Source organism: Anomalospiza imberbis, chromosome 3, assembly GCF_031753505.1.
Source record: "Anomalospiza imberbis isolate Cuckoo-Finch-1a 21T00152 chromosome 3, ASM3175350v1, whole genome shotgun sequence".
Taxonomy (NCBI): domain Eukaryota; kingdom Metazoa; phylum Chordata; class Aves; order Passeriformes; family Viduidae; genus Anomalospiza; species Anomalospiza imberbis.
This window is the reverse complement of record NC_089683.1, coordinates 50,911,872-50,936,155: the sequence shown is the minus strand read 5'-3', so window position 1 is coordinate 50,936,155 and position 24,284 is coordinate 50,911,872. Positions and strand designations below refer to the sequence as shown.

Below are 24,284 nucleotides of genomic sequence, written 5' to 3'. Positions count from 1 at the left end.
CCGCAACGCCGCCGTGCCGCGCGGCCTCTCGCGATGTTTCCAGGGCCCGGCGAGACTCGGCGGCGGCGGCGGCGGCGCGGTTGCCAAGGGCCGCGGCCGCCCAAGGTGAATCGCGGCGGGCCGGGCAGCGGCGCGGGGTGCGCGCAGGGACCGGGAATGCGGGGATCCCGGGGCGGGGGGAGCGTGGCGGAGCTCAGCGGATGCGTGGGGCGAGCGCATCCGAGGTGCCCGGGCAGAGCTCGCCCGCGCTGTCAGCGCTAGCTGAGGGAAGCACCTGGGCAGGCGTAGCCTCTCCCGACGCTTGGGGACAGAGCGCTCTCCTCGTGCGTGGGTTGTCCCAGGAATCCTGGTTACCGCCCAGCCCCGGTGCGCAGCCGAAGAACGGGCGGTAAAGCGCCAGAAGGGGCAGGGATTCTCGGCAGTGCTCGCGTTCTGGAAGCTACTCTCCTCGGTTTGTTGCTAAAATTACTTCCCTGCCCAGGCGAAGGTTTGTGTAAGGATAAATGCTGGCAACAACAGGCCGCTTCTGAACCGATGCCTGAGTTGTGGGGCAGGATTTACATTTGCGATGGTGCCGGGACCTTGAAAAGACTGCCCACACCGGGCTTTGGGCAAAGCTGTAATTTAGAGAGCAAACGGTCATTTAAGTGTTGCCTGGAAACCGAATGGGGGCTGTGCCTGCTGGGAAATAACCCCCAAAGCACCAACCACCAAAAAACCAAGCGCAGCAGACCGCAAACCTTTACAAATGATATGTAAGATATGTATCTTTGTTAGTGATTACATAAGTCAGTAAGACTTTTCGAGGCAAACTGGAGGTGAAGCTGCCATAGTTTCATGATTTCTCTATATGAATAACCTGAGCAGAGCTTTGCACTGACTACCAGCGAGTATCTGGATACCGTGCACTTCTAAAAATGCCTAGTTATACGAAAATAGTTGGTGATTTTTTTCCCCCCAGGGGATTAGGATATTGTGTGATGTTTATATAGACCTAAAAGTGCATTGACTTTAAGTATCTCGAGATTATGTAAGAAAAAGAGGGCTGCAAATCAGTGATTTAAGATTATTGCAAGGGATTTGGGGTGTTTTGTTTGTTTGCTCTAAGTTTAGTTTAATGAAATTTCTGGTAAGATGATTGAGTTAATATTGAATAATGATAGATCAGAGTAAAATGTTCAGCAACTGTGCTACTTACTGCAGAAGAGTGTTATGAACTATTGATGAACTATTTGATGAACTATTGATGAACTATTACCTTTAATAAAAGTTAACTCTTCCAGCTGGTGCTATATGGTGCTTTATTTTTTTCCTCTGGTTGATGCTATTTATTTAAACAGTAATTTGCTATATTGTCGCTTCCAAGCCTGTGTGTATTGTTTATTCACATGTGTTTAAGAGAGTCTTTATTTTTTAATTCAGAAAAGTCAAATATCTCTTAGTAATTTTTCCTTAAATAGGCTAGAAATATATAAACTAAAACTGCCACTGAGGTTTGAAAGACTTCATGGCATATAAAGATTTTTAAACCATTGATTAGTCAAGACCAGAAATGAGCTTGTGTATTTCTTTGCAGCTCTTGAAAATTTAACTGATTGTCTGTTTTCTGGACTTGGCAGATGTTTCCAGTTTCTCACTGTTGCTTCTCCTCCTCCCAGTTTTCCCCAGCAGTTTCCGTTTAATTTGACAGGACTCTTGTCAGGTCACTGCTGTTGATTAGCACAGAGCAATTAAACTATTATGATAATTCCACCTGGCCCTTGCAAAAGCTGACAGCACTTTCAGTCCTGGGCACAGCAATAGCTCTGAGTAGAAGGATTCCAAAGTCAGAACTGGGTAGTAATAGTGGATGAGAAGCAGGTGAGAGACTATTTATAAAGTTTTCTTATCAACATACAGTCATTACGTCTGTTAAACCTTCCTTTTTATTTTTTTAGCTTACCGTGTGTTCTTGTGCCTCTGTCATAGGCAAGTGCAAATAGGAATATTCAAGCTTTTCTTAATGTAATATCATCTTTAAGAATATTATGCTACAATATCAGGAGTTTTAGTGTAAGTGGTTTGATAGTTTTGTTTTTGGTTTGTCTTAAGGTAAGCTCTATCAAATATTTCCTGTCTGTGATTGTGTCTTTTGATTGAAAATCCTGTTGATAACAGTAAAAAGTGGCAATTTAAGGGATTTGTGCTTTTCTTAGCATCTTGAGTAAAAACAAAACTATGATGTTTTCTACAGATGTCTCACTTTACCAGTGAAGATGAAGCTCTATTACAGTCTATGCTTAGACAGTTGCTGCAGCGTGTGAAGGAAAAAATCACTGGAGCCCCATCAGTAGAATGTGCAGAAGAAATTCTCTTGCATTTGGAGGAAACAGATGAGAATTTTCACAAGTAAAAATATTTTTGGCTAATTTTAGTCTTTTGAAGAAGTTGGTATGTCTTAAACTGTACTATTCCTGGGAAATGTCTACTTCATATTGCTTTATAAATGTGTGTTTATTTATACATATTTAGATATTCCTGTCACTAATCAACTTTCAGATGATGCTAATTTAAATAATAAAATTAGTGTTGCCATTTTCTTGGTTTGCTTTTTTTTCCCCATCCATTCTTGCTAATATATTTTTGCTGTAGTAGTAATTAATGAGCTGTTTGTGAGAGAGGAATTTACAAAGCTCTGATATATGTGCACATGTAATGTACTGAATGCACACGTGAAAAGGAGCTAGAAGTAGTCATTGAAGACTCTTGATATATTTGACACCTGCTAGACAACATAGTCTTGATTTTCAAAATAGAGTGCATTTTCAGAGGGCCGTTTGGCTTCCATATTTGATTGTTCTCTCTAGCCTATATTACTGAACATGTCTATCTTATCTGTCTATTCCAATCATTCTTCTAATGATTTATGTTTTAAGTAAAACAGAAGTATATTCCCATCATACTTCTGTTAAAGCAGATTTGACAGTGTGACCTTACATGCAATCTAGATTTCCAGATCTCACACTTCTCTTTTGTTTCCATGATGCTATAATTAGATTATTTTGTTACTACATGGGAGATTTTTTAGTACAGAGTTTATGGCAAGCCAAGACAATATCAGGCTGAAATAACCTGAGGACATTTTAATAAGAAACAGCTCTGTGACCTGACGTCTGAGAAATCTGGTTCCCTATCAGTTTTTTCGGAAGGGGCACTATTGACATTCTCTTAAATTTACCTAGGTATTAGCATTCCTTTGTCAGTGGTAGGAGTTAGGTAATAGTAAGTATGTGAAATAGAACTGGGGTTTATCTAAAATTTCACTGTAATATTAAAATCTTGACATTTGCACGTGTTCTGGAGATTCTGTAAAAGGCATTTTAGCTCAGTTTTAGTTTTTGTTACAAATGTATTGAATTACACTGTTGCTTGTACGCTTGTAAATTTTGAGTTGTAGGTTGCTGGATGACAAGCATGAGAGCAAAAGAATTGGTTGTAAACATGTCAAAGTTGCAAGACATGTAATTCTGAAAGAAAAAAAATATTTAGAGAAGATATATACAGTAAAGATCAAACAAAAAAAATCTGAAATTATTTCTGTCATTTTTTGGTGAGAACCTAATAGAATACCTCGGGTGATGGAATAAGGTCTGTAAGTGGTTGAAGCAATGCCTATATAGCTTTTGCTTTTACAGCAGTGAAACCTTGACATCCATTAGTCTTTCTTGTATGTTAGAAAATTTGTGATCCTAAAGATACTTTCTTTTCATGAGAACACTTTTAATTTACATTTAATGGAGAATCGAGTGATCTTTAAATTCAGAACATGAAGATTACTATCTGGTGCTGGGAGATATTCTTGTCTTGTTTGTGACCCGTGGCAGTACAGACTGGTTTTTGTGGAAAGTCAAAGAGGTTGTATGGTTATTTATAAGTGAGATCATTAAGAAACTTTCTCCTTAACCTATCCATCCAGAGTACAAGCTCTGTTATTAGTAGTATATGCTTTTGGACTGTCCAGTGCTCTAGTTCAGCTCAGCATTTTGAGCAGTATTGTTTCTGCCTCAGGCTTTATTTTGATGCAGTAATTTTACCAGATTTTGAGGCCTTACTTTACCCTTTGTTCCCACTTTGATGTAGAAAAGACAGAAATTCAGGACCCTTAGAAATCTAATAAAAAGGAAAATTGAATCAAGTACAAAACTTATGTGCACTAGTAGACAACAAAATTTTAAACTGCATAAGTAGCATGTTTTCTGTTACATTAGAGAGTCTGAATTGATTCTGCTTGTGAAGAAGTAGTATTGTGTTTGCTGAAATGCATAATTGTTACAAAACATAAGGTGGAAGAATAATGCAGAAGATGAAGACTAGAACGTCAGACATAAAAGTAGTGTTGTGAATAGTGATGTGGTTACTGTATATTTCAGAGTGAAGGAGTCACTGCAAAAACATATACTCTGGAAGTGTTGCCCTTGTAAAACAAAGGGGAGACAGTTTTATGAAAGCTTTCATGAAGTGGAGAGTTGTGTGCAATTTCACAAATGACAACAGAAATAAACATACTTTGCATCTTTCTTGAGACGTATTTCTATTACTTTCACTGAGACCAAGAATGGAAAGGTAGGGGAAAAAAAATATTGATATACCTGATGGAACCTGAGGTAGGCAATCCAGTGAGGAAGTATCTATCGTGGTACAATTTTGTGTGCTTTGTTGTTTGTTTTTTGGGTTTTTTAGTCCAAGTTAACATGAAGTAGTTGCACATCTACTTTTGAATCAATGAGAATAAAATTACGCGTGTATTATTACTATATGAATTACTTTTTTGTATGTTTCTGTTTGCCCTTTTTACAAATCAAAAAACTAGCCAAAAAGAAAAGTTGATTTATTCTGAGCACTACTCTAGCAATTTCTATAGCTAATGTGAATTTGGAGGACCCAGGGAGAGTCTTAAGTTTGAGATCTCCCTCTGATTATTCTATTCTGTTAGCAAGTGTCTGTGGGTATCTGATCATAAGACTGCAAAATGGTGAATCCCTGAATTTGATATGTTTATGTAATCACAGATGGCTGTTTTGTCAGTTTGACTGAGATCGGTGTATTGTCGAGACACATAGAGTTTCATAGGCCCTAGGTGTTCTCATATGCTCTAATTTATAAACTGTATTTTCTGTGTCTTTCCTAATTTTGTATGTATAATGCATAAACAATATTACCACACAGTTTATGCTATAAGGAATGTTTCTTTTGGAATTTGAAATTTCTTGATACTCTGTTTTTTGTCTACAAAACCTTTATCTTTTGTCTGACTGGATTTTTACTTTTAGAAGCAGCACAAAGTGAAAATGTGCATTTTGGTAAACTAGCAATTGTTTTGTTTCTCCTATTTGGTATTGTTTCTTCCTACAATATGCTGATACTGACCATATTGAAGAAAATCAAATTGTAATGTGTTATTTTACACTCCTTAAGTTTATTTCTATGCAAGTCATAAATTCTTACCTCAGGGTAACAGATCTACTGGGAGAGAAGATAGTGCTTGTTGATATAATGTTGAAAATGTTTCATGGTGAATTCAAAGAGATATAACATTTTAATTTTGAATATTTCTTGCAGCTATGAGTTTGTGAAATACCTTAGACAATACATAAAAAATACTGTGGGACCTGTGATTGAAGAAGAAACAGAAAAATGTACCTCTGCTCAAAGTCAGGGTGAAATACCTGGCTATGACACACTTGTCCAACATCTTACTAAGAAGGCTCGGGAATCGAAAGAGTGAGTATATACCTGTAATTCACATCTCTGTTTCTTCTTTGTCTTAATCTTCCTTTTGGTTTTCCATAATGAGTTTTGCAAAAATAAGATCTGAACCAATAACAGTTTTGAACCTGTAGCCGAAATCGGTGCTAAGAAATTCAGACATTGCCACCCTACACTGCAATTTGTCATGCTTTGTCTAGCCCTGGAATTAAGGTTGAGAACAATTGCATAAAAAAGATAGGTAGCAAATATGTGAGATTTTTGAGGTATTTAGGATTTTAGCATCAGTGATCATTTTTATGTGTTGCAAAATAAGAAAATAGGAAAATAGATGTTAGGATGACCATTTTTTAGATTATGCTCTTTGTATAATTTTGTTTCAAGGATCAAGACCTTAGGGTTTTGTGCATATTAAAATTGGCAGAAGAAATTCCAATGAACTAAATATGTATCTTACATTTTTAATTTGACATGTAGGAAGATATTAAAGCACAATATAATAATCTGTATCTTTAATCACTGTAAAATAAATAATTGTAGTATTAAAGTAAAAACTAAGTTGAGATAAAACATCAAGCTTTACAATAGGATGCTTTTCTGAAGTATTTTTTTTATTTTGAATTGCTTCCCTGTGGATATTATTTTTCAGTTTATGGAAATTAGAAAAACCTGGGTTTTGTTGAAGGAAAATTATTTTGTGTGCATGACCTGTACTCAAGATCTTGAATCAGGATGATATGTTCACTTTTGCTGGTTATGCTCAAGTTTTATAGCAAAAGAAAATTTGGATGTTGAACTACAAGAAACAAACAGTAACAAGGATGAGAACTGGCCTGTTTTCTCAGGGACAGAGTCTCCTTTTTGGTGAACTAATGTTGTTCTTTCTTAAGAACATCCCAAAATAGAATTATGATAGTGGTATTTCATTGAATGGTTCTAGAAGGGGAAAAAAGGGTTTTGTTGTGATTTTAAAACATCATTAACTGAAACATGTAAGGTATATATGTGCTTCCTTGCTCAGTTTGGATTTGCTATTCATTAATTTCTGTAAATTCAATGAGTTCAAGTCCAGTTAGCATTATGTCATGTTCAGTTATTCATGATGTAATGATTTCTTTCGTTTTACATAGTGATTTTTATGTTCTTATATATTAAAATCATCTTTACTTTGAAGATACAGAGAAATGATATATGCCTTGAAGAATGTCATGATGGTTGTGGTAGAATCTTTGATAAACAAGTTTGAAGAAGATCGGATGCATGATAAGGAGCTGGCTAGTAAAGCAAAGAAAGAACATCTGAGTGGCTATTACACAGACAACTGTTCTGACAGCGACTCCTCCTTCAACCAAGTACAATGGGTTTTCTCTCTATATTATGAAATAAGCATGTTACTGCAAAATTGTTAAGTCTCTGTAGTGGAATGGCCCTAGAGTAAAATTAATTTTTCCCATTTTTTTGTATCTTAAACCCAAATTATTTGCTTTTCTTTCAGTTCTAAGTACTAAGCTTATACTAGCTACTTTAGGCATCATATGCTAGATAGGATGCCCGTATGCTCCAAAGTACCTATCCAAGTGTGGTATACAAAGATAAAGATAAAATCAATACATCGTCTAACTTTTGTGATTTTCCTTAGAAGCCAAATAACATACAGCTAATTTCCAGAGTACTGTACTAGGCTACATTTCTTGCTGAATAAATCATCATAAGGAATTTTTTTGAAGATACAGAAAACTTTGAAGTAAAGCAAACAAAATATGTCATAGTGATTATCGTAAGTTAAACTGTGGGCAAACAGCAGAAAACATTTGGATTGTTGACTTTACATGATAATTAGTATAAATGTTGAAGTCCTAATTATTAAAAGTTAATTAGCTATCAGAAAGACTGATAATTTTAATCTTCTGATGTTCAGTTTAATAAACTACACTAATGATCATTTTTTAATGTGTATTACAGAGTTATGCGTTCATGAGTCAAGAACAATTGCAGCTGCTTGCAGAAAAGCTTGACCCTAGTCAGCTCAAGGAAGTAAGTTTAAAAACAGAAGTGAAATGTTTATACAAATGAATGTTTATGGCATATTGTAGAGTATCCTGGATGTACATAAGAGTTCCTATATACCTAATTGGAAACTTGTCTTTGTTGGTTCATCTATCTTATCTTCAGTGCAGAAACTACTCTGCAGTGCAATATTTCATTGTTTGTAACCATCTGATTCAAAAACTAGTGTTGCAACAAGTATCTATTTTTTTAGAGATCTGTGTGCTATAGATTGGCATTTTTAGTTCAAAAAAAAGTAGTTCCATGATAAATAAAGTTACTGAACATTATTTATCCTTTATTCATGTCCCTTGCCCTTCTTGGTAACTTCTGTGTTGCCCTTTGAGTTACCCCTGTCAGATGAGAGAGATGCCTGCTGATTTGCCAACAACCTGCTGCCAAATGGAAAATATAAATCCAAGTTAGGTTTGCTGTTGTGTCAGTGGCAGTACTAATTTGTGTCTCTAACCAACAATCAGCACCAGCTGCTGGTATTTTTGAAGCTTGGAGAAATACCAGTTTGAATGTGCTGTCTTGATAAGACTTGTTAGGGCTTTTCTGGCAGGCATGAAACAGGCATGGTAGGTAGAAGATGGTACTAACCAATTTTTATTATAAAACCAGGTAAAAAGTCTGATGCTGTTAAACATTATTAAAATGTCCTGCAGTTTCTTTCAGTAAGATGAAATAAATTGCTAGAGGTAACAGTTGTCTATGAATTGAAAAAAAAGTTACTTGAAATTACTTAGAATGCTGATGAAAATTCAGCAGTATAACACAATGTCTAATATCTGTATCTGCTTCTCCTAACTGAGAGCTTTAGAGAGCTATATTCCCCAGTTTCAAAATATTTGATTGCAGGCAGAAAATAGAACATAAACCTTGCATCCAGTATTGAAAACCCATTTAAAATGGTTTTATTACTTCTTCGAATGCACACATTTTCCCCACTCAGTAATGTAGTGTTTTGTCTAAATAGCCATAAAAAATATAGCAGAAGATAAGTATTTGTTATTCCTTATCTGTTCTACAGCCAGGTTCTGTTCCTTCCTGTCCTCCCTCCCTCTGACTTGTAAATTACTTATTTCAGAGGCTGCTGTGAATAGATTTTTGGTGTCTGTCTTTTTGACTGCTCCAGGTTCGCCAAGAAGCTTTGCAGACACTGTGCTTGGCCCCTGCATCTGATATCCTGAGCTCCGAGAGTTGGCCAAGTCTGAGTAAGCATTTGACAATCTCTCTGGCAGATCCTGATGCAACATTCAGTGTAAGGGAATGTTTTGTATCTAATTATCAGATTTGTATCCAAAGAAAGGGCTACCAAAGAGGTGTAAGAAATTATAGCTCTTACCTATTATAAGTAGTCCAGCAGGGTTCAAGACATTTTATTACTTGTGTGTGAATCACATTCACTATTTTTTGAAGTAACAGAAATACGAGATTCCAGTAAAGTTTGGTTTAAAGGACTGCAATAGGCTTTCAATAAGATTTTGAGAAACCAGAGTTGTCATTTGCATTTCTTTTAATGGCAATGAAGATATTTTAATTTCTTTTAGCAGAAATGCGCGTAAAAAAAAATGGACAAAACTGCTCTGTAAAATAGGTCATGTTAATATTTCCTGTTCAAGTCAAGTTTATGCCCCATGATGATGAGAAAATGATACATAGTAATATGACACAGGCAGTGATGAGGAAAACAAAAGACAGCTGCTTAAATGGCTTTTAGATTATTTATTATGTCAATTAAACTTGTTTGCTTCTTCAAATTTTAAAGTGATTATCAAATAAATAGGAAACTTGCCCCAGCTGCTGTCATATATTTCTCTTTCACCTGAGTTCTATAATTTCTTTTAAAAGAGTGATAATTCCAAGTTACTGATTCTTAATGGAAAAGTAATGTTCTTGGTCTGCTTTGTAACTCAGTGAGGCTTTGCACTGGTAATGTAGTTCAAGTATTTGAATAAAATTTCCTTTGAACTGGAGATTTCTGTGATCAGAAATTATATTTTTATAAAACATACTTAACATCTGCACAGATGTCTAGATTAATAATATGTATATTAAGAATAAATGATATATTGATTATTTTGCAATTATAATACACAGTTAATGACTATTTAATACATTGCATGTTTTTTTCACCCTTAGGAGAAAATTCTTAGGTTCTATGCAAAAACCTTTTCTTCTTCTCCATTTAATATGACAAGAGAAGTCTATACAAGTTTAGGTATGTGCATTTAATTGCATCTCAAACTTCATGGGTCATGTACTTTTTGAAAAGTTAAATTTTATAATGAAGACTGTATAAGACAGTCTGTTTTGTCACTGTTGTTATGGAGGTGAAGTAGTTTTTTGTTGTTGGGTTTCTCTTTTTTTTTTAGCAAGACACTTGGAGTTGTACTTTCTTTCTGGAGAATATTCTCTTCATATTTCAGCTGGTCTGGATGTATCTAACGCAGATGTAAATCGTTTACTTAAAAAGGTATAAATGAACTTTCTGTACCTTTTCTATCAGTACTGAAACATAATGCATTAATTATTTTTTAATTTCAATAATTATGTTTTTAGGTTCGTCTTTTAAATGAGTACCAAAAGGAAGCACCATCTTCCTGGATTCGACATCCAGAAAAGTATGTCACCTTCAAAATCCTGTAACTGTTTCTTAATTTTATAATTTTTTATGTAATCATACATGCATGTAATTTTTGCAAAGGCTTGATGATAGGATGCACAGTGGCTGGTCAGTGACAACAGGGAAAATAAAAGTAGAAGGTAGGAAAAGTAAAATGAGGAAGTTGCATAGGAGTAGTCATATTAAGCTGCTTACTTAGCTTTTGGAGTGTTTTAAGGACTTTTGAACAAAAAATAATTTGGATGCAAGTGTAGCAAGTGTAATACACTTAGAAGATGTAATAACTTAGGAGACTATAGATGCCTATTAGTTTTATTTGTGATATTACAAAAAATGCCCCCTCAAAAGCAAGTTAAAGATAATGCTGTTGGTATTTATCATTTATCTGAACAAGGTTTTATGAGTAGATTGTTCTTGGGTATTACTGGTGGAAGGACTTAAGTGGTATTTTTCTTTCCTGTCCATTTTTTCCTATTTGTGTCATAAGGTACATGGAAGAAGTAGTGGAGAGTACCTTGTCACTTTTGTCATTAAAACACAAGCCTAATCATCCTGCCTCTCCAGATTTCTTGAGTCCAATGCACTTCTTGGCTCTGCTAGATATCAAAGCAGTATGGTTTAAGAAGTGGACGGTAAGCAAATAACCTGCAACCCAACAACACATAACTTGTTCATGTCACATATTTATTTTGAAAAGTTACGGTTCTGACATCATGGACTTATTGTGTCCTATAAGAACCTATATTGAGAACTGTAATTAAGGAAGTGCAGGTTTTTTTTAGACTTTTATGTCCACTGCTTTTCAATATTGCTCTCCACCTCAATTTCTGTTCAGTAACTTGTTTTCATGAAATTTAGGAGTATTTTTTGTGCTTTGTGTCTTCACTTCCTTTGGAAGAATGGACTGACAGCCATCAAAAGATGCAAGTATTTTTTTGGAAGAAGTGATGAGCATGAAAGAGCACATATATATTACACATCACACACAACTTGCTAACTTCAATGGACATTAGAACTTCTTCCAGTCTACCATATATAAATTTAGGGTTTACTTGGCAATTTCAAAATGCATAGGTTAGCATTTCAGTGTACTTATTGGTTTTCTTTTTTAATTACATGTTCTACTACACTTTTTTCTAATAATGTAGGGGTTTTTTGTCATAAATGTGCTGCAAACAAAAGTCTCAGTTAAGTATAATACTGGCTTACTTGAGTTGGAGTTCAGTACATTGAATATATATTTAAATATTGAATATATACTGTATATGAGATCTCTACTAGAACAGAATCAGAGATAATTTCTACTTTTTAGTTAAAAACCAGAACATTTCTTTGTAGTTGACATTACATCTTTGTCATTCAAGCATGCATATTACAGCAGAAGAGTGGTATTTAGGCTTCTGGAAAGGAAATATAAATCCTTGGTAAGTACTTCTATTAATATACTTTATTGATTATAAATGCAATAATAGTCTGTAAATAAAATTTATCGATACAACACAGGGTAATGGCTGAAAGAGGGTAGATTTAGGGTAGATATTAGGATGAACTTCTTTTTCTGTAAGGGTCATGAGACATTGGAAAAGTTGTGGATAAAAGAGAAGTTGTGGATAGGTCTCCCCTGGAACTGTTCAAGGCCAGGTTGGATGGGGGTGCAGATGTCCTTGTTCCATGACATTGTTTGGATCTGGATGATCTTTAAGGTCTCTTTCAGCCCAGGCCATTCTACGATTCTAGGAATTACCAAGGCAAGTTTACTTGCAACTTAGTCTTTTTTTCCACATAGTGGTTTGGACAATTTTTTTTTCTTTAATTAAAAAAAAAAATTCTCTTTGCTTTAATGGATTGATAAATGCAAAGAAGCGCCTATGGCTAGCTCTGTGTAAGGGGAATTTGGATATTTTATTGCATGTGTTTACTTAGGATTATAAGTTGTGAATTTTTTGTATTTCATATTTAGAATTATTTCCAAAAAAGCATAAAAATGACAAATGGTGCATGATAAATACGATCAATACACTGAGCTAAATTTGGATTTTTGTTGAAAAGGGCCCAAAAAAACGGCCATTGTATTCTCTGAAGCATTAATGTTAAAGTCAGCAAGATAAATCAAACTGGGAAAATACATTTAATAATACTGATATTAATGCTATCATATATTTTGTATGGGCAGATCTCCTTACTACGGTAGAATTTTCATTGTTCCTAATAAGACCACTGTAGATGTGAGATCCATTCATATAAACAGGACTTGGCTATGTTTTATAAAATCTTGTCATACAAATGAAATCAAATGTAAAATATATGGGACCAATAAAACCTTAAGATGAAGAAAAGGGCACAGACAACTATGAGAGACCTTTATCTTTTCTATCTGTGTGCATAGAACAGGACATAGAATAAAGCATGATCTATGCAACAAAGAGTTTGTAATAAAAAGTCCATAAGAAGGGTAGTCTACTCTAATTTATAAGCAAGGGTAAACATCCGATTAAGGTTGGGTTTTTTTAATTGTGTATGTCTTCATATTAACACTTGTGAATAAATCTTGGCAGATCCGAGCTGTAATAAATCTAATTATTCTCTTCAGATCATAAGAAAATAGAAGAAATTTACTCTATCCCACCTGAAACCAGGACAATGTGCTTTTTGTTTCCTTGCTACAACAATGCTTATAGCTTTTAAATTTGTATATTCCTTGGTTAGATTATAGTGCTATGACAATGATACACCACCAAGAACAGTAATAGCACTGACAGCACCCGGCAACCAAACCTACAGTTTAGTAAGTTTATTCAAGACAAAGGTTTTCACATGGGGAAATTTAAAATCTTCTGCAGTAATGACAATAGGGCATCCACAGATTGCTGTTGACTTTTCAAAACACTTCCATGTTCTCTCTACTCTTTTTCATAGACTGTCTTTATGTGTATAGAACTGGTTGTGTGGTAATGTAATAATAATGGTGATATATTTTAATAGCCCTATAAAATTTTGCCTCCTCTTGGTTAATATATCCAAAACACTGAAAAATTAAGTCCTTGAAGTGAAGTGGATATTTAAGTTCTTGTGTTAAGGGACAGTACTTGGATACAAGAGAGAATGTGTTTATTGTTATTATCAGGTGCTTTATTACTTCGTGCTTTATTCCACAGATTAATGCAGCAGTCCAGCAATGTCTTGATTATTTTGAATTTTGCAAGGCAGCAGTTAATAAAAATTCCAAAGTTGGTGACTTTTTCCAGCAGCACTGTAGTGAGTATCTTTGCTTGTCTCAGATTATATGCTCATACATCCACATTCTTCAGGGTTTTAAGCATGCTACCTCAAGAGGAAGACATTCTATCTATTCTTTTCCCCAAATATTGTATGACTGTCTTTTAAGAGAAAACTAATAGCAGTGGTTAATTACTTAAGCTGTCTTTATATCCAAAATTATCTGCTTGTATTGCAGGAAGCAGCTAGGTACTGTAAAGTAAACTACAACAGTAAAGTTCTAATTTTTGCTTTATTGTTACAGGTGATATGCAGAATTTTTTTTACACTGGACCGGAATTACAGTACATCTATTTTGTTCATTCACTGTGCCTCGTAGGAAGATTGTTGATCTATAAGGAAGGCCAGAATCTCTTTCCAGTACAGCTGAAAAATAAAAAAGGTAGGGGGAGAGTTGAGGAAAATGGAACCTGTTCAGAAAAACTGTATCCATTCTTGATATATATTTATATATTTTCACTGCAATATTGTGGATATTGAAGAACAATACTTTGTTCACCAAGTTTGAGCCTGGAAACTTTCATAAAGGTAGTGTGTGTGTGTGTATCTATATATGAGCATCTACACGCAGTTCTTTATTCTTTGATGAATGTAGTTGAATGGATTGCTTCTGTGTTTTACTTTTAATATATTTATTTTGTGTTGAAGGACAGCTGGATCAGTGTGTTAGTGATTCAGTTTTTCTAGGTGTGAGCAATAGCTTCTGTCAAACCATTTGATGTAATTGCTTGGAAGAGAGACATATCCAGGGACCAAAACTGTTTTTCAGGTGTGAAAGAAAAATCAGTATTTCAAGCTAAATGCAAATTTAAAACAAGTGCTCTGAGTTTAATTTGTTAATTAAGATAAAAGTAGAAGAAAAGTTTCATACCTGTGGAACAGAGGTGTTAATAGGGACACAAGATATGAGATGGAAAAGCTCTTTAACAGACAGAGAAATCTATATGGTGCAGGGTTGGCAAACAGAAGTGTGTGAGGGCAATTTTAGCATTCCATTGCTTTAGTGTCTCTATTAATTCATTGTAGAATTCCAAACATTACTGGATACTCATTCTGTGACTTGTCTTTTGTCCCTCTGGTTAGAGGATCAAGACTTGATAGATCCAGTGTAGAGCAGCTGCAAGTAAGAAACGTCTACTAATAAAGTGCTTTTGTCTTTTATACATTACCTGTGTAACACCAACCCAGCAGAGATCCAGGGATGGTGGTTGCTTATTTCTTTTCCATAAATATAACAATCTTGCCATTTCTCTTCTTAATAGTGTCCTCAGCTTCATAGATAGCAACTATTTCCTCACAAATTGGCTGATTTATTAACATAATTACATTAAACTTGGAGCAATTTTTCCCATCTTGCATTTAGCTACATTTGTTTTTTTTTGTTTCAGACCTGAAAAAGAGTTGTGTGACACTTTCTCTCATTTCCAGTTGTTTTGCTTAATCCAATAGTAAGGTAATGCTTTTTTTCTACAGCTATTATTTTCAAATGTTGGCTGCCGTTTGTTACAGTGAAAGACATTGTAAAATTTCAATTGGCTAAATTGAGAGCAAGATCAAGTCTTATAAGGTGATCATGAAATACTAAATAGACTCCCAAGGACATGTATGTCCTTTGCTTTATAACTTGTACATAATTGATTTTCTCCATACAGCAAAGTATTCTTTACATATATTTACAAAATCTGTTTTTTATTTGGAAAATTAAACTTAGTCTTTAATTTACAAAGTACTTTCTTTTTTTTTTTTCTCTTAACAGCTACTGTATCCATAACTGATGTGTTGGTATTATTTGTTCAACTTATTTATTACTCTCCAAGTTACCCAAAGACAGCTTTGGCAGCGTGTACAGGTAAATGCTTTTTTTCATTTATACACTAATATATTTATTTATAATGAGGAATATGATAACATCTTTTACAATTTTTAATTTGTGTCTGTTATTAGTGCAGTTTTTCTCTTCCCTTCCATGCTTACCCTTTCTTCTTCCCTCTCTGTTGAATCAGGACTTAACAAAATTAATAATAATTCAGTAGCAACTACATGAATCATATAGAGATATTTGTGTAAGTTAAAATATAAATAAATATTTCTTATGTTCACCAGAAAATTATTCTCCAGAAAGTCTTGTTATGGAGATTCTGCAGGTTTTTTGTGATCAAACAGGATGTGCTGCTGAGTGTTTGTATACGGACACAGTGATAGATGCCCTGCTTCATCCTGTTCAAAGTTTGCTGAATGGCACAGAGGTTTGTAATAATCTTCCAAATTATTTTTATATGTATAGAATGTTATAATTTTTCCATATTTTCCATGTACTCATGTAATATGGTAGCTTCTGTGGTATTTTATACATTGACTATCATAGTGTTCATTGAATAGTTTAGTCTGTTACTATGATTGGTTTGGCATGGAAGTCTTATAAATAGCAGCTAAAATTATGCTGTAGTGAGACTTGTTTCCTTGGGAAAAAACACACTGTTAAATTTTTTCATTGGTTTTGGATTTTTTCAGTTGTCACTTGGATATTTCGTGGATGAATATTTTCTCTACCTTCTATTTGAAAGGCAACCTCCTTCTATTTTTTTAATTCAGCTGGCAACTTGTAAGTTAGGTGTTCTAAACAACTAGTGTAAATAAAATATATAGTTCTCCATGAAAAGCTACTATTTTCTGGATTGATTAAAAAAGGGGTTTTTTCTCCTTTTTTTGTTTTTTTTGTCCTTGTAAACATTTTTATAAGGATTATGAAAATATTGGGAATTAGTGCCCTTTGTGATGAAGATTTCTGTGTAATGGCATTTGAACATAAGCTGTTAACTTACTGTGTTTAAGACATTAAGGAATCATCAGAAAGATGACCTTCAGCTTCTGCATACCTATGACAAACTTGAAAAAACAGCTTTCACAAAACCATTGAATTTAAAGCTTCCATTTTTCCCCTCTTCCAAATAGGTGTATATAAACTGCCTTGAAACTACTTTACTTGATGTAGCTGATATTTTGGCAAGGATTGCTGCTTCAGAAGATGGTCTTTCTCTTCTTCTTTATGGAGAAAATGAAAAAAATGCCAAAGACAGGTAAGAGTGCATTAATGGATGGCATTAGTGAGCAGTTCAATGAATTACATTGTTCTTATGAGACTCATTTGCTCATCTTTCATTTATCTATAATGTGATACATTTTGTTTTTGTTTGAGTAAAATATCTGATTATAAATTAATGTAGTAAGTGTTTTATAGAATGTATTGCAATGTATGAGAGAGATCTTAATGTGTAGAACCAAGTGAAATGACAATGTAAAGAAATACTAAGGGAGATTTTCATGTTTTTCTTGTTTCTAATTCATATGAGAACTTTCCTTTCTTTGAATATAATTCCATTATATTTCTAGTGTTACTTTTCAGACCAAAGGCCTCTCTTCTTCAATTTTCTTTTTGATTTTTCTGTTTGATTTTAGAATATGTATTTAAACTAACCAAATTTATTGAAAGGCTAGATTTAATGTAGCATTCACATTTCAATACATCTAGTAGAGACAGATCTTGTATAAGAAGCTGCCATGTGTAACTCTGTACCTAACTTAGGATCAGTGTGTTCCTATGGGTGGAATATAGTTAGCTGATGCTAAAACTTTAACTGCAGTAAAACTGAGATGAGCCTTTGAAAATAGCTAAGCTTTAGGTCATGAAAATGTTTGGAATGTACATCTTCTAAGTGGAGAAATCTCTGAATTGCCTTCCCAACTGGACTCCTATAAAACATAGAGTCTGTGTAGTTCGTGGTCCTGTGGGTTATGTGGAAGGCAATGGATGTATTTTTTGCATTGCATAGAACTATTTGCCAAGGTGACATCACTGTAAGTTTCTTTTCTTCTGACTGGTGTTACAAGTTGTAACATAGTTTGTCCCTCTATTGTGGGTCTTAGTCTCTTTCCATAGCTTCTTTTCCCCTAAAAAATTTAAATAAGTTTAGTCAGAGGATTTGTTTCGTGGCTTACTACAAACCAAAATTTTAAATGTATTATTTTATTTCTAGTCCTACAGCTGCTCATGTACTTGTTCAGTTCACAAAAAAACTTCTTCATGATGACATTTCTTTTTTATCTGGATCTGAGTTCATGCCAGTGGTTAAAGGAGCTTTCATTTTTGTATGCCGTCAAATGTACAGAACTTGTGAAGGCCTACAGATGCTAATTCCTTATGGTTTGCATGAATCTATTGCAGAGGCCTGGAGAAAGGTAAAGTTTGATTTTGGATTGGGAAAAATCTTACTGTGAGAGGTTCAGCTTGTGTAATAGTTGTTCTTATATGTTAATTATTTTTGAGTAGTTAAATAGTACTTAAAAATGTTGTAAAAATGAAGTTCTACTTGCAAATTTTCCTTCTGAATGTGAACCTAGCAGAAATTTAATTTGAGACTTCTATGCTTAAGATTAAAACAGGAACTATTGATGCATTGGTAGACCTGTCATTCATTGTCCTTGATGGTCAAAGTCACTCGATGTCATGATAACCACTGATCATCCCAGATTTTGCCTTCACTATTGGTTTGGGATATTTCGAAAGAAAATGCTCCTGAGATGTGCTGTTATTAATTTTTTAGTTAAGCTGGTTTGTGTCAGGTGGGAGATACAAAGAAAAAAATAGCAGATTGCAATTATTTTTTAAATTCCTTCTGCCCCGTAGATCCTGCCCTATAGATCTCCTGTGTCCTATAGATCCTGTCTTACCCATGGATCCTGAAATCCTGCCTCAAATAATGAGATGGCATTGAAATATTCTCAAGAGACCATAGTGAGAAGTGCCAGGCAGGAGTTATTGTCTTACCTGTGTACATGGATTTGTTATGAAGTTTAGATTCTGTACTTTAATTTCAGTTTGATTGATAGTCCAGTGTTTTTTCTACATGAAAGAAAGAGCTTGGATCCAACAGTTCTGTGTATTTTGCTTTCTGTTATCACAGAATGGGTAAGATGGGAAGGGTCCACAGTGGGTCTACTGGTCCAACCTCCCTGCTCAAGCAGGGTAATCCTATAGCACATGGCACAGCATCCAGAGGGCTCTTGAGTATCTCCAGTCGGGGAGACTCCACAACCTCTGTGGGGAATCTGGTCTATTGCTCGTTCACCTGGACAGTAAAGATGGTCTTTCTCATGTTCAGGTGGAACTTTTTGTGCATCAGTTTCTACCCATTGCCTCTTGTCCTGTTGCTTGGCACCACTGAGAAGAGCCTGAGTTCCTCCTCTTGACACCCTCCTTTCAGATACTGACAGATATTGATGAGGTCCCCTTTCAGTTGTGTCTTCTCAAGACTGAACAGGCCCATCTTTCTCAGCCTTGCTTCATAAACGATGATGCTCCACTCCCTCATCATCATCAGTTCTATTTTCATTGTTCTGAAAGTCACATGCAGTGTGAAGATCCTTGCATATTGTAAAAAATTACTTAAGATGTAGAAATGGTGGCAGATCCTGCAAATGCAGTTTTTTAAAAGTTCACAGGGAAGCAAATTCCAACATTTGAATCATTAAAATAACATTGACACAATTTAAGTAAAGGTAGCATACAAATCTTCAACTTTGGTTTCCAGCTTAACTGAAAACATATTTAAACTGTAGGCATTAGGACTCATAGTGGAAAACCAAAGTCTAGGTGTGTTATTCACTTTACCCTGAAAAATGGGACTATTTTTTTATATCGTAGAGAGGGATCAGATCAAGCTGGAACAAAGAATGGACTAAAAGACTAAATTTGTTTTTTCTGGAGGCAAGGAATTGGGAGGGAAAATGAATGCAAGGGAAAAGAATGGAAGAGTTTTTCTTCCTTCTTCTTGTATGCTTCTATTGTATGCTTTTATTATGATGAGATATTTTAAAAATACAGTCACAATGTAAACTAAGGCAGAAAATACCAGAAGGGAGAACATGAATAGAAGGTACTTAAATCACCACTTTGAGGTTATTTCTCACTGTTTCATGTATTAATATTGCCATGAAACCATACATTGTCTTGAAAATAAAATATATTATTACTGAAAATCATAATTATATCACACTAAATTCTGTTTCTCATAGAAGAATGTTGGTTTTGAAACTTACGTTATTCCTTGCATTGAAAACTTTAGGATTTGTATTGAATTAAGGAGCTTAGTTCACTTGATCCATGCTGTAATTTATGAAACTTAGCAATCTTTTTTTTGATGCTTTCCTATTGTGTAACTTGTCAGTCTTACTCCCACTTGCCTGTTACTCTATTTAATGTTTATCACAGGCAGAGTGTTGAAAGCTTTTGATGGACATTTCCAGTTCTTTCTTTCAAAAAACACAGCTTTTACACTTTTTACAAAATACTTCTTTCCACATTAAAATCCCTTATTATGGTATAGAACATAGTTTAGACAAATTGTCTTGATATGTGCAAGATAAGTAGACTGAATGTGTTGAGTGAAAACATAGTTTACCCTACAAAATGCTATTTCTTCACTTCACTATGGTAATCAAATATAAACTGAAGCAGAATCAACATATTCTTGACTTCAAGGATCAACAAGCTATTACAAGGAAGTCAACTCCATCATCTTACTACTTTTGAAATTATTTTCTGTCATTTTTCAGTTTTAAACCACCTGAAGTTTATAAAATATCATGCCATTTATAGTGTAGCAAAACCAGTGGACTGTGGTGTATTCTTTCCAAGCGGTAGTGTCAATTTTTTAATGGTGGGACTGGTAATTTGTATCCTTTTCTTTTACATGTCTCCTGGAGTTTTAAGACTGATGGAGAAAGAAATTACTTTTTTTCTTGGCAGATTCTGATGAAATTCATAGGCAGAATTTATAAAGATGATAATAAAAGGGGAGCAACAGATCCAGTGTGTTTGACTAGTTCAATAGAATAATCTTTTGTTGATTTTTTTACATCACATTTATAAAGTAGTAAATTTATAACTTCTCACTTTTATTTCAATGGTGTAATTTGCTTTTTATCCCATAAACATAAAACAACTGAAATAATTTATTTTGAATATGCATTCTTTCATGCCAGTTATTTTCAATTATAATTTAAATTATCAAATATAAAAGTATGCATATATTCATGTCTATAACTCCAATGACATCCATACCAATATAGATAAATTTATATAATTTATAAATAAAGAAAATAAAAAGTGGCAGAATTAATCAATAAGTTTGGCATAGTGACTCCAGAGGCTGTTATTTCCATTGCCTGTGACAGAAATGGAATAAAGAGCTGTGTTACAATTTTTCCTTTTTTCCTTTTTTTTTCTCTTAAATACCGATTTTTGATTTGGGAGTCTCCAGTCGGAAAGTAAAGGGGTTTATTTAAGAATTCTAATAAAAAAATAAAATGTACTGCTTTAAAGTTGTTTATACCCAAGGAAGAAGTAAAAAAATAAGCTTTTCTGGAATAAAAACAATATAAAAGAATAGTGTATTCTGTACCAAAGACTGGAGTATAATTGAATCACTGTGGTTTCTTCCTTTTGTATATAACAAGAGAATGAACAAGATCTCTTGTTTAAAAATTCTGTAAATAAACATTAAGGAGAAGTTTATTTATTTTTGTTTTACAGACAAGTTTGCTTTCAGAAAGAGTCCCTACTCCTGTAACTGACACAGACTCCACTTCATCAATAAGTCAAGAATCAAAATCCAGGTAACTTGGTACTTCATTTATGCACGTGTATAAGTGTGAACACACACTGATGCTTTAACTACAATTGAGACATCTTGTAACCCCATGTCTTTGTTGTAGTTTGATTCCAGCTGGCAACTAAATACTGCACAGCCATTTGCATCCCAATAGCATGGAGAGGAGAATCAGGAGAAAAAAAAAAATATGGGTTAAGATACAAACAGTGTAATAATTTAAACAAAATAAAATATGGTAATGCTAATAATAGTAATGCTACTAATGGTAATAATAACATTAATAGTTAATGAAAAGGAGAGAGAGAAGTAACGCACAAGAGAAACAAGTGACACACAACTCAATTGCTCATTACCCTCTGACTGATGCCCAGCTCATCTCTTAACAGTGATTCTTGGCCAACTTTCTGGCCAGCTCCTTGTAGTTTCTGTACTAAGCATGACTTCTCATGCTATGGAATATCCTCTTGGCCAGTTTGGCTCAGTTCTCCTGGTTGTGTTCTCTCATGGTTTCTTGTGTAACTGCTCACTTGCACAGCATGGGAAACTGGAAGGTTCTGGACTTTGATAAGTGCTACTTGGCAACATCTAAGATATTAGTATGTTACCAAGATTATTCTCCTCCTAAATCCAAAAAACAGCACTCTACTGGCTACTTAGAAGAAAACTCTATCCCATCCAAACCCAGGACAGTCTTTTTTGCCAAAAGGATAGTGGTAGGTAGAGAAACTATCCTAGCATAGGTCTCAGTAGAGCTACAAAATTCTTCCTGACCTTTGAGAACTTTCTTGGCTTATAGAATGGTGTTTGATCTATGTAAAATTGACTTACAGTTTATTCTCTCTGACTAAAGAATTTGATTGAGGAAAATGTGAATTAGAAAGCACAGAACAAAATAGCTGTCTATCTTATGCCTTTGATGTGTTGCTAATTTAAAATGCTGTTCTAATGAATCATATTTACACCTTCAAAATATTATGTAGCAATATTGGCAGCATTTTGGCTGATACCAAGTGAAAGGTATCCTTCCTTTTATACTGAAACCTAATGTCCCTTCACAAAAGTTTCTGTTCATTAAGATGAGAAATATGCAAGTATTTGGCAGTCTGAAAATTCAGGACAATGTTGATTTTCCATTTACTGTTCTTAGTATGTGAAGCTATTGTGTAAATATAGCACTTTTTTTGGTAATTCTATACCAATTTCTTGCAGAAACTTTTAGCTCCTCAAATGTGAGTCCCTCATTTTACATTGTTGAGAAATTCTGTGCCTGTTTTACCAATGTGTAACTACCATATTAATATCTTAAGACTGTATAGAGTCAGATTGTAAGTCATACATATGTTTAAGGATATCACAGGTCTTTTGGGTTCCCCATTACCTCATCTTTCTCCTCTGTGCTCCTAACTAACCTTAGTTTTGCCACGCTGAGTTTGAATGTTCACACAAGATGCAGTCTAGTATATTATCTTTTTTCCCAAGTGCTTTTTTTAATCTAATATAAGCTTATAAATGAAGCATAGACTCCAGTGAGTAAAGTACTGTTGTTTTTCAAAGTTAGGAATTGTATTTATTCTTTTTTCCCATGCTATTTTACATACAGTTTTTAATTACTATTTTGTTACTCTTGCAGCTTGTTATGGGAAGAGACTTTGTTAGATGCCTTGTTAAATTTTTCTACGACACCCAAAGGACTATTTCTGCTTCATAGTACAGATGCCATGAATGACTGTGTGAACTTTATGTTTAACAGTTTATCCAAAAAAATCCTGGTAAGCATTGGAGTCTTTGTAGTTTACTTTTTACTGTAAAGTTTGAAATGCTAGAAAAAAAAAAATTCTGTTCTTCTAAGTGCAAATTTTTTTAGACAATGTTGGTAGGTCATGTTGAAACCTAAATATGCTAGACAAAGGTTGAAATATTAAAAAAAAATCACATAATGTGCATTTTTAGGACAAAAAAAGCAATGCCAAAGGCATCCTACTGAATGTGTACAAAAACATTATAATTCTAATGGTTTTATTCGCTTATATTGCATGTCTCAACCACAGTATTTTGTGTTTAAATTTTTATAAGATACTTGATAAAGATGTTTGTTTAGGAATCTGACCCTGGTACGTCTGTAGAGGATAATATCCATGAACTGTTCAAGTCTAAACATAAAGTGGATTAAATTCTGTAAACAAGTGTAAGAAAGATCAATATTTAATAGATCATTTGAGAGTTTCATGTCTTCTGAATAACTAACACTGCACTTTTATACTTCTTATCAACAGACAAATGAATATGAAGATTTTGGTAATAGAATCATTGTTACACAAATGGCAACAACACCAATGGCTGCAGTGGCTCTGCAGAATTCAGGTAAATTGAAGGATAATGTTATTATGAGTGCACGCTGTAGTCCTTCATTTTGGAAAAAGACAGTGAGAAAGATGTTAAAAAAAGATCAACTGTGTAAAATAATTATACAGTATTAACAAAAACTCCTAAATGTTTGTTAATTATTTCTTGATGGAAATTCTCTCCAGCTTTCAAGTCATTCATTAGTCTTGATGCAGCATTTTAGGGCTTATTTTTTTTTTTCTGATATTGTGCAAAATCTTTACTTCACTAGTTTGGATTTCCAGAAATTTCCTGTATGTGTGTGAAGGCATCTGTACTGTTTAAAAATAAGTTTGCTTCTTATTGATCTGCAGATCAGAATTAATAACTGTTGATGTCTGTAATTTTTATGTACATTTCCATGGTTACTGACTGCTCAAAGGGTGAGGAGCTGCAAGGGCCCAACTGTCACTGGTGCAGTTACACATTAGTGAGATATAAAAGAGACTGTGGTGCAAGAAGAATTGTCAATTCAGACAAAGTCCCTTCGGAGTCAATCTCAGATAACCCAACTGTTAGCATATAATCAACAGTCC

At 34.4% G+C, this 24,284-nt stretch overlaps 1 protein-coding gene across 2 annotated transcripts in view; it reads left to right on the top strand.

Moving 5' to 3' along the window:
• Nucleotides 1-12: 12 nt before the first annotated feature.
• The window catches only part of LOC137470739 (protein broad-minded-like), a 65,431-nt gene continuing 41,159 nt past the window's right edge, over nt 13-24,284 (top strand). For both annotated transcript variants that reach the window (XM_068184360.1, XM_068184361.1), the window contains exons 1-20: nt 13-105; nt 2,234-2,388; nt 5,599-5,760; nt 6,920-7,097; nt 7,708-7,779; nt 8,930-9,055; nt 9,937-10,015; nt 10,170-10,270; nt 10,357-10,418; nt 10,908-11,052; nt 11,785-11,844; nt 13,576-13,675; nt 13,941-14,078; nt 15,453-15,545; nt 15,800-15,942; nt 16,649-16,773; nt 17,731-17,932; nt 21,288-21,370; nt 22,997-23,135; nt 23,640-23,727. In XM_068184360.1, the coding sequence (XP_068040461.1) occupies nt 34-105; nt 2,234-2,388; nt 5,599-5,760; nt 6,920-7,097; nt 7,708-7,779; nt 8,930-9,055; nt 9,937-10,015; nt 10,170-10,270; nt 10,357-10,418; nt 10,908-11,052; nt 11,785-11,844; nt 13,576-13,675; nt 13,941-14,078; nt 15,453-15,545; nt 15,800-15,942; nt 16,649-16,773; nt 17,731-17,932; nt 21,288-21,370; nt 22,997-23,135; nt 23,640-23,727 (2,323 nt within the window). In that variant the 5' untranslated portion in view covers nt 13-33. The remainder of the gene's footprint in view (nt 106-2,233; nt 2,389-5,598; nt 5,761-6,919; nt 7,098-7,707; nt 7,780-8,929; nt 9,056-9,936; nt 10,016-10,169; nt 10,271-10,356; nt 10,419-10,907; nt 11,053-11,784; nt 11,845-13,575; nt 13,676-13,940; nt 14,079-15,452; nt 15,546-15,799; nt 15,943-16,648; nt 16,774-17,730; nt 17,933-21,287; nt 21,371-22,996; nt 23,136-23,639; nt 23,728-24,284) is intronic.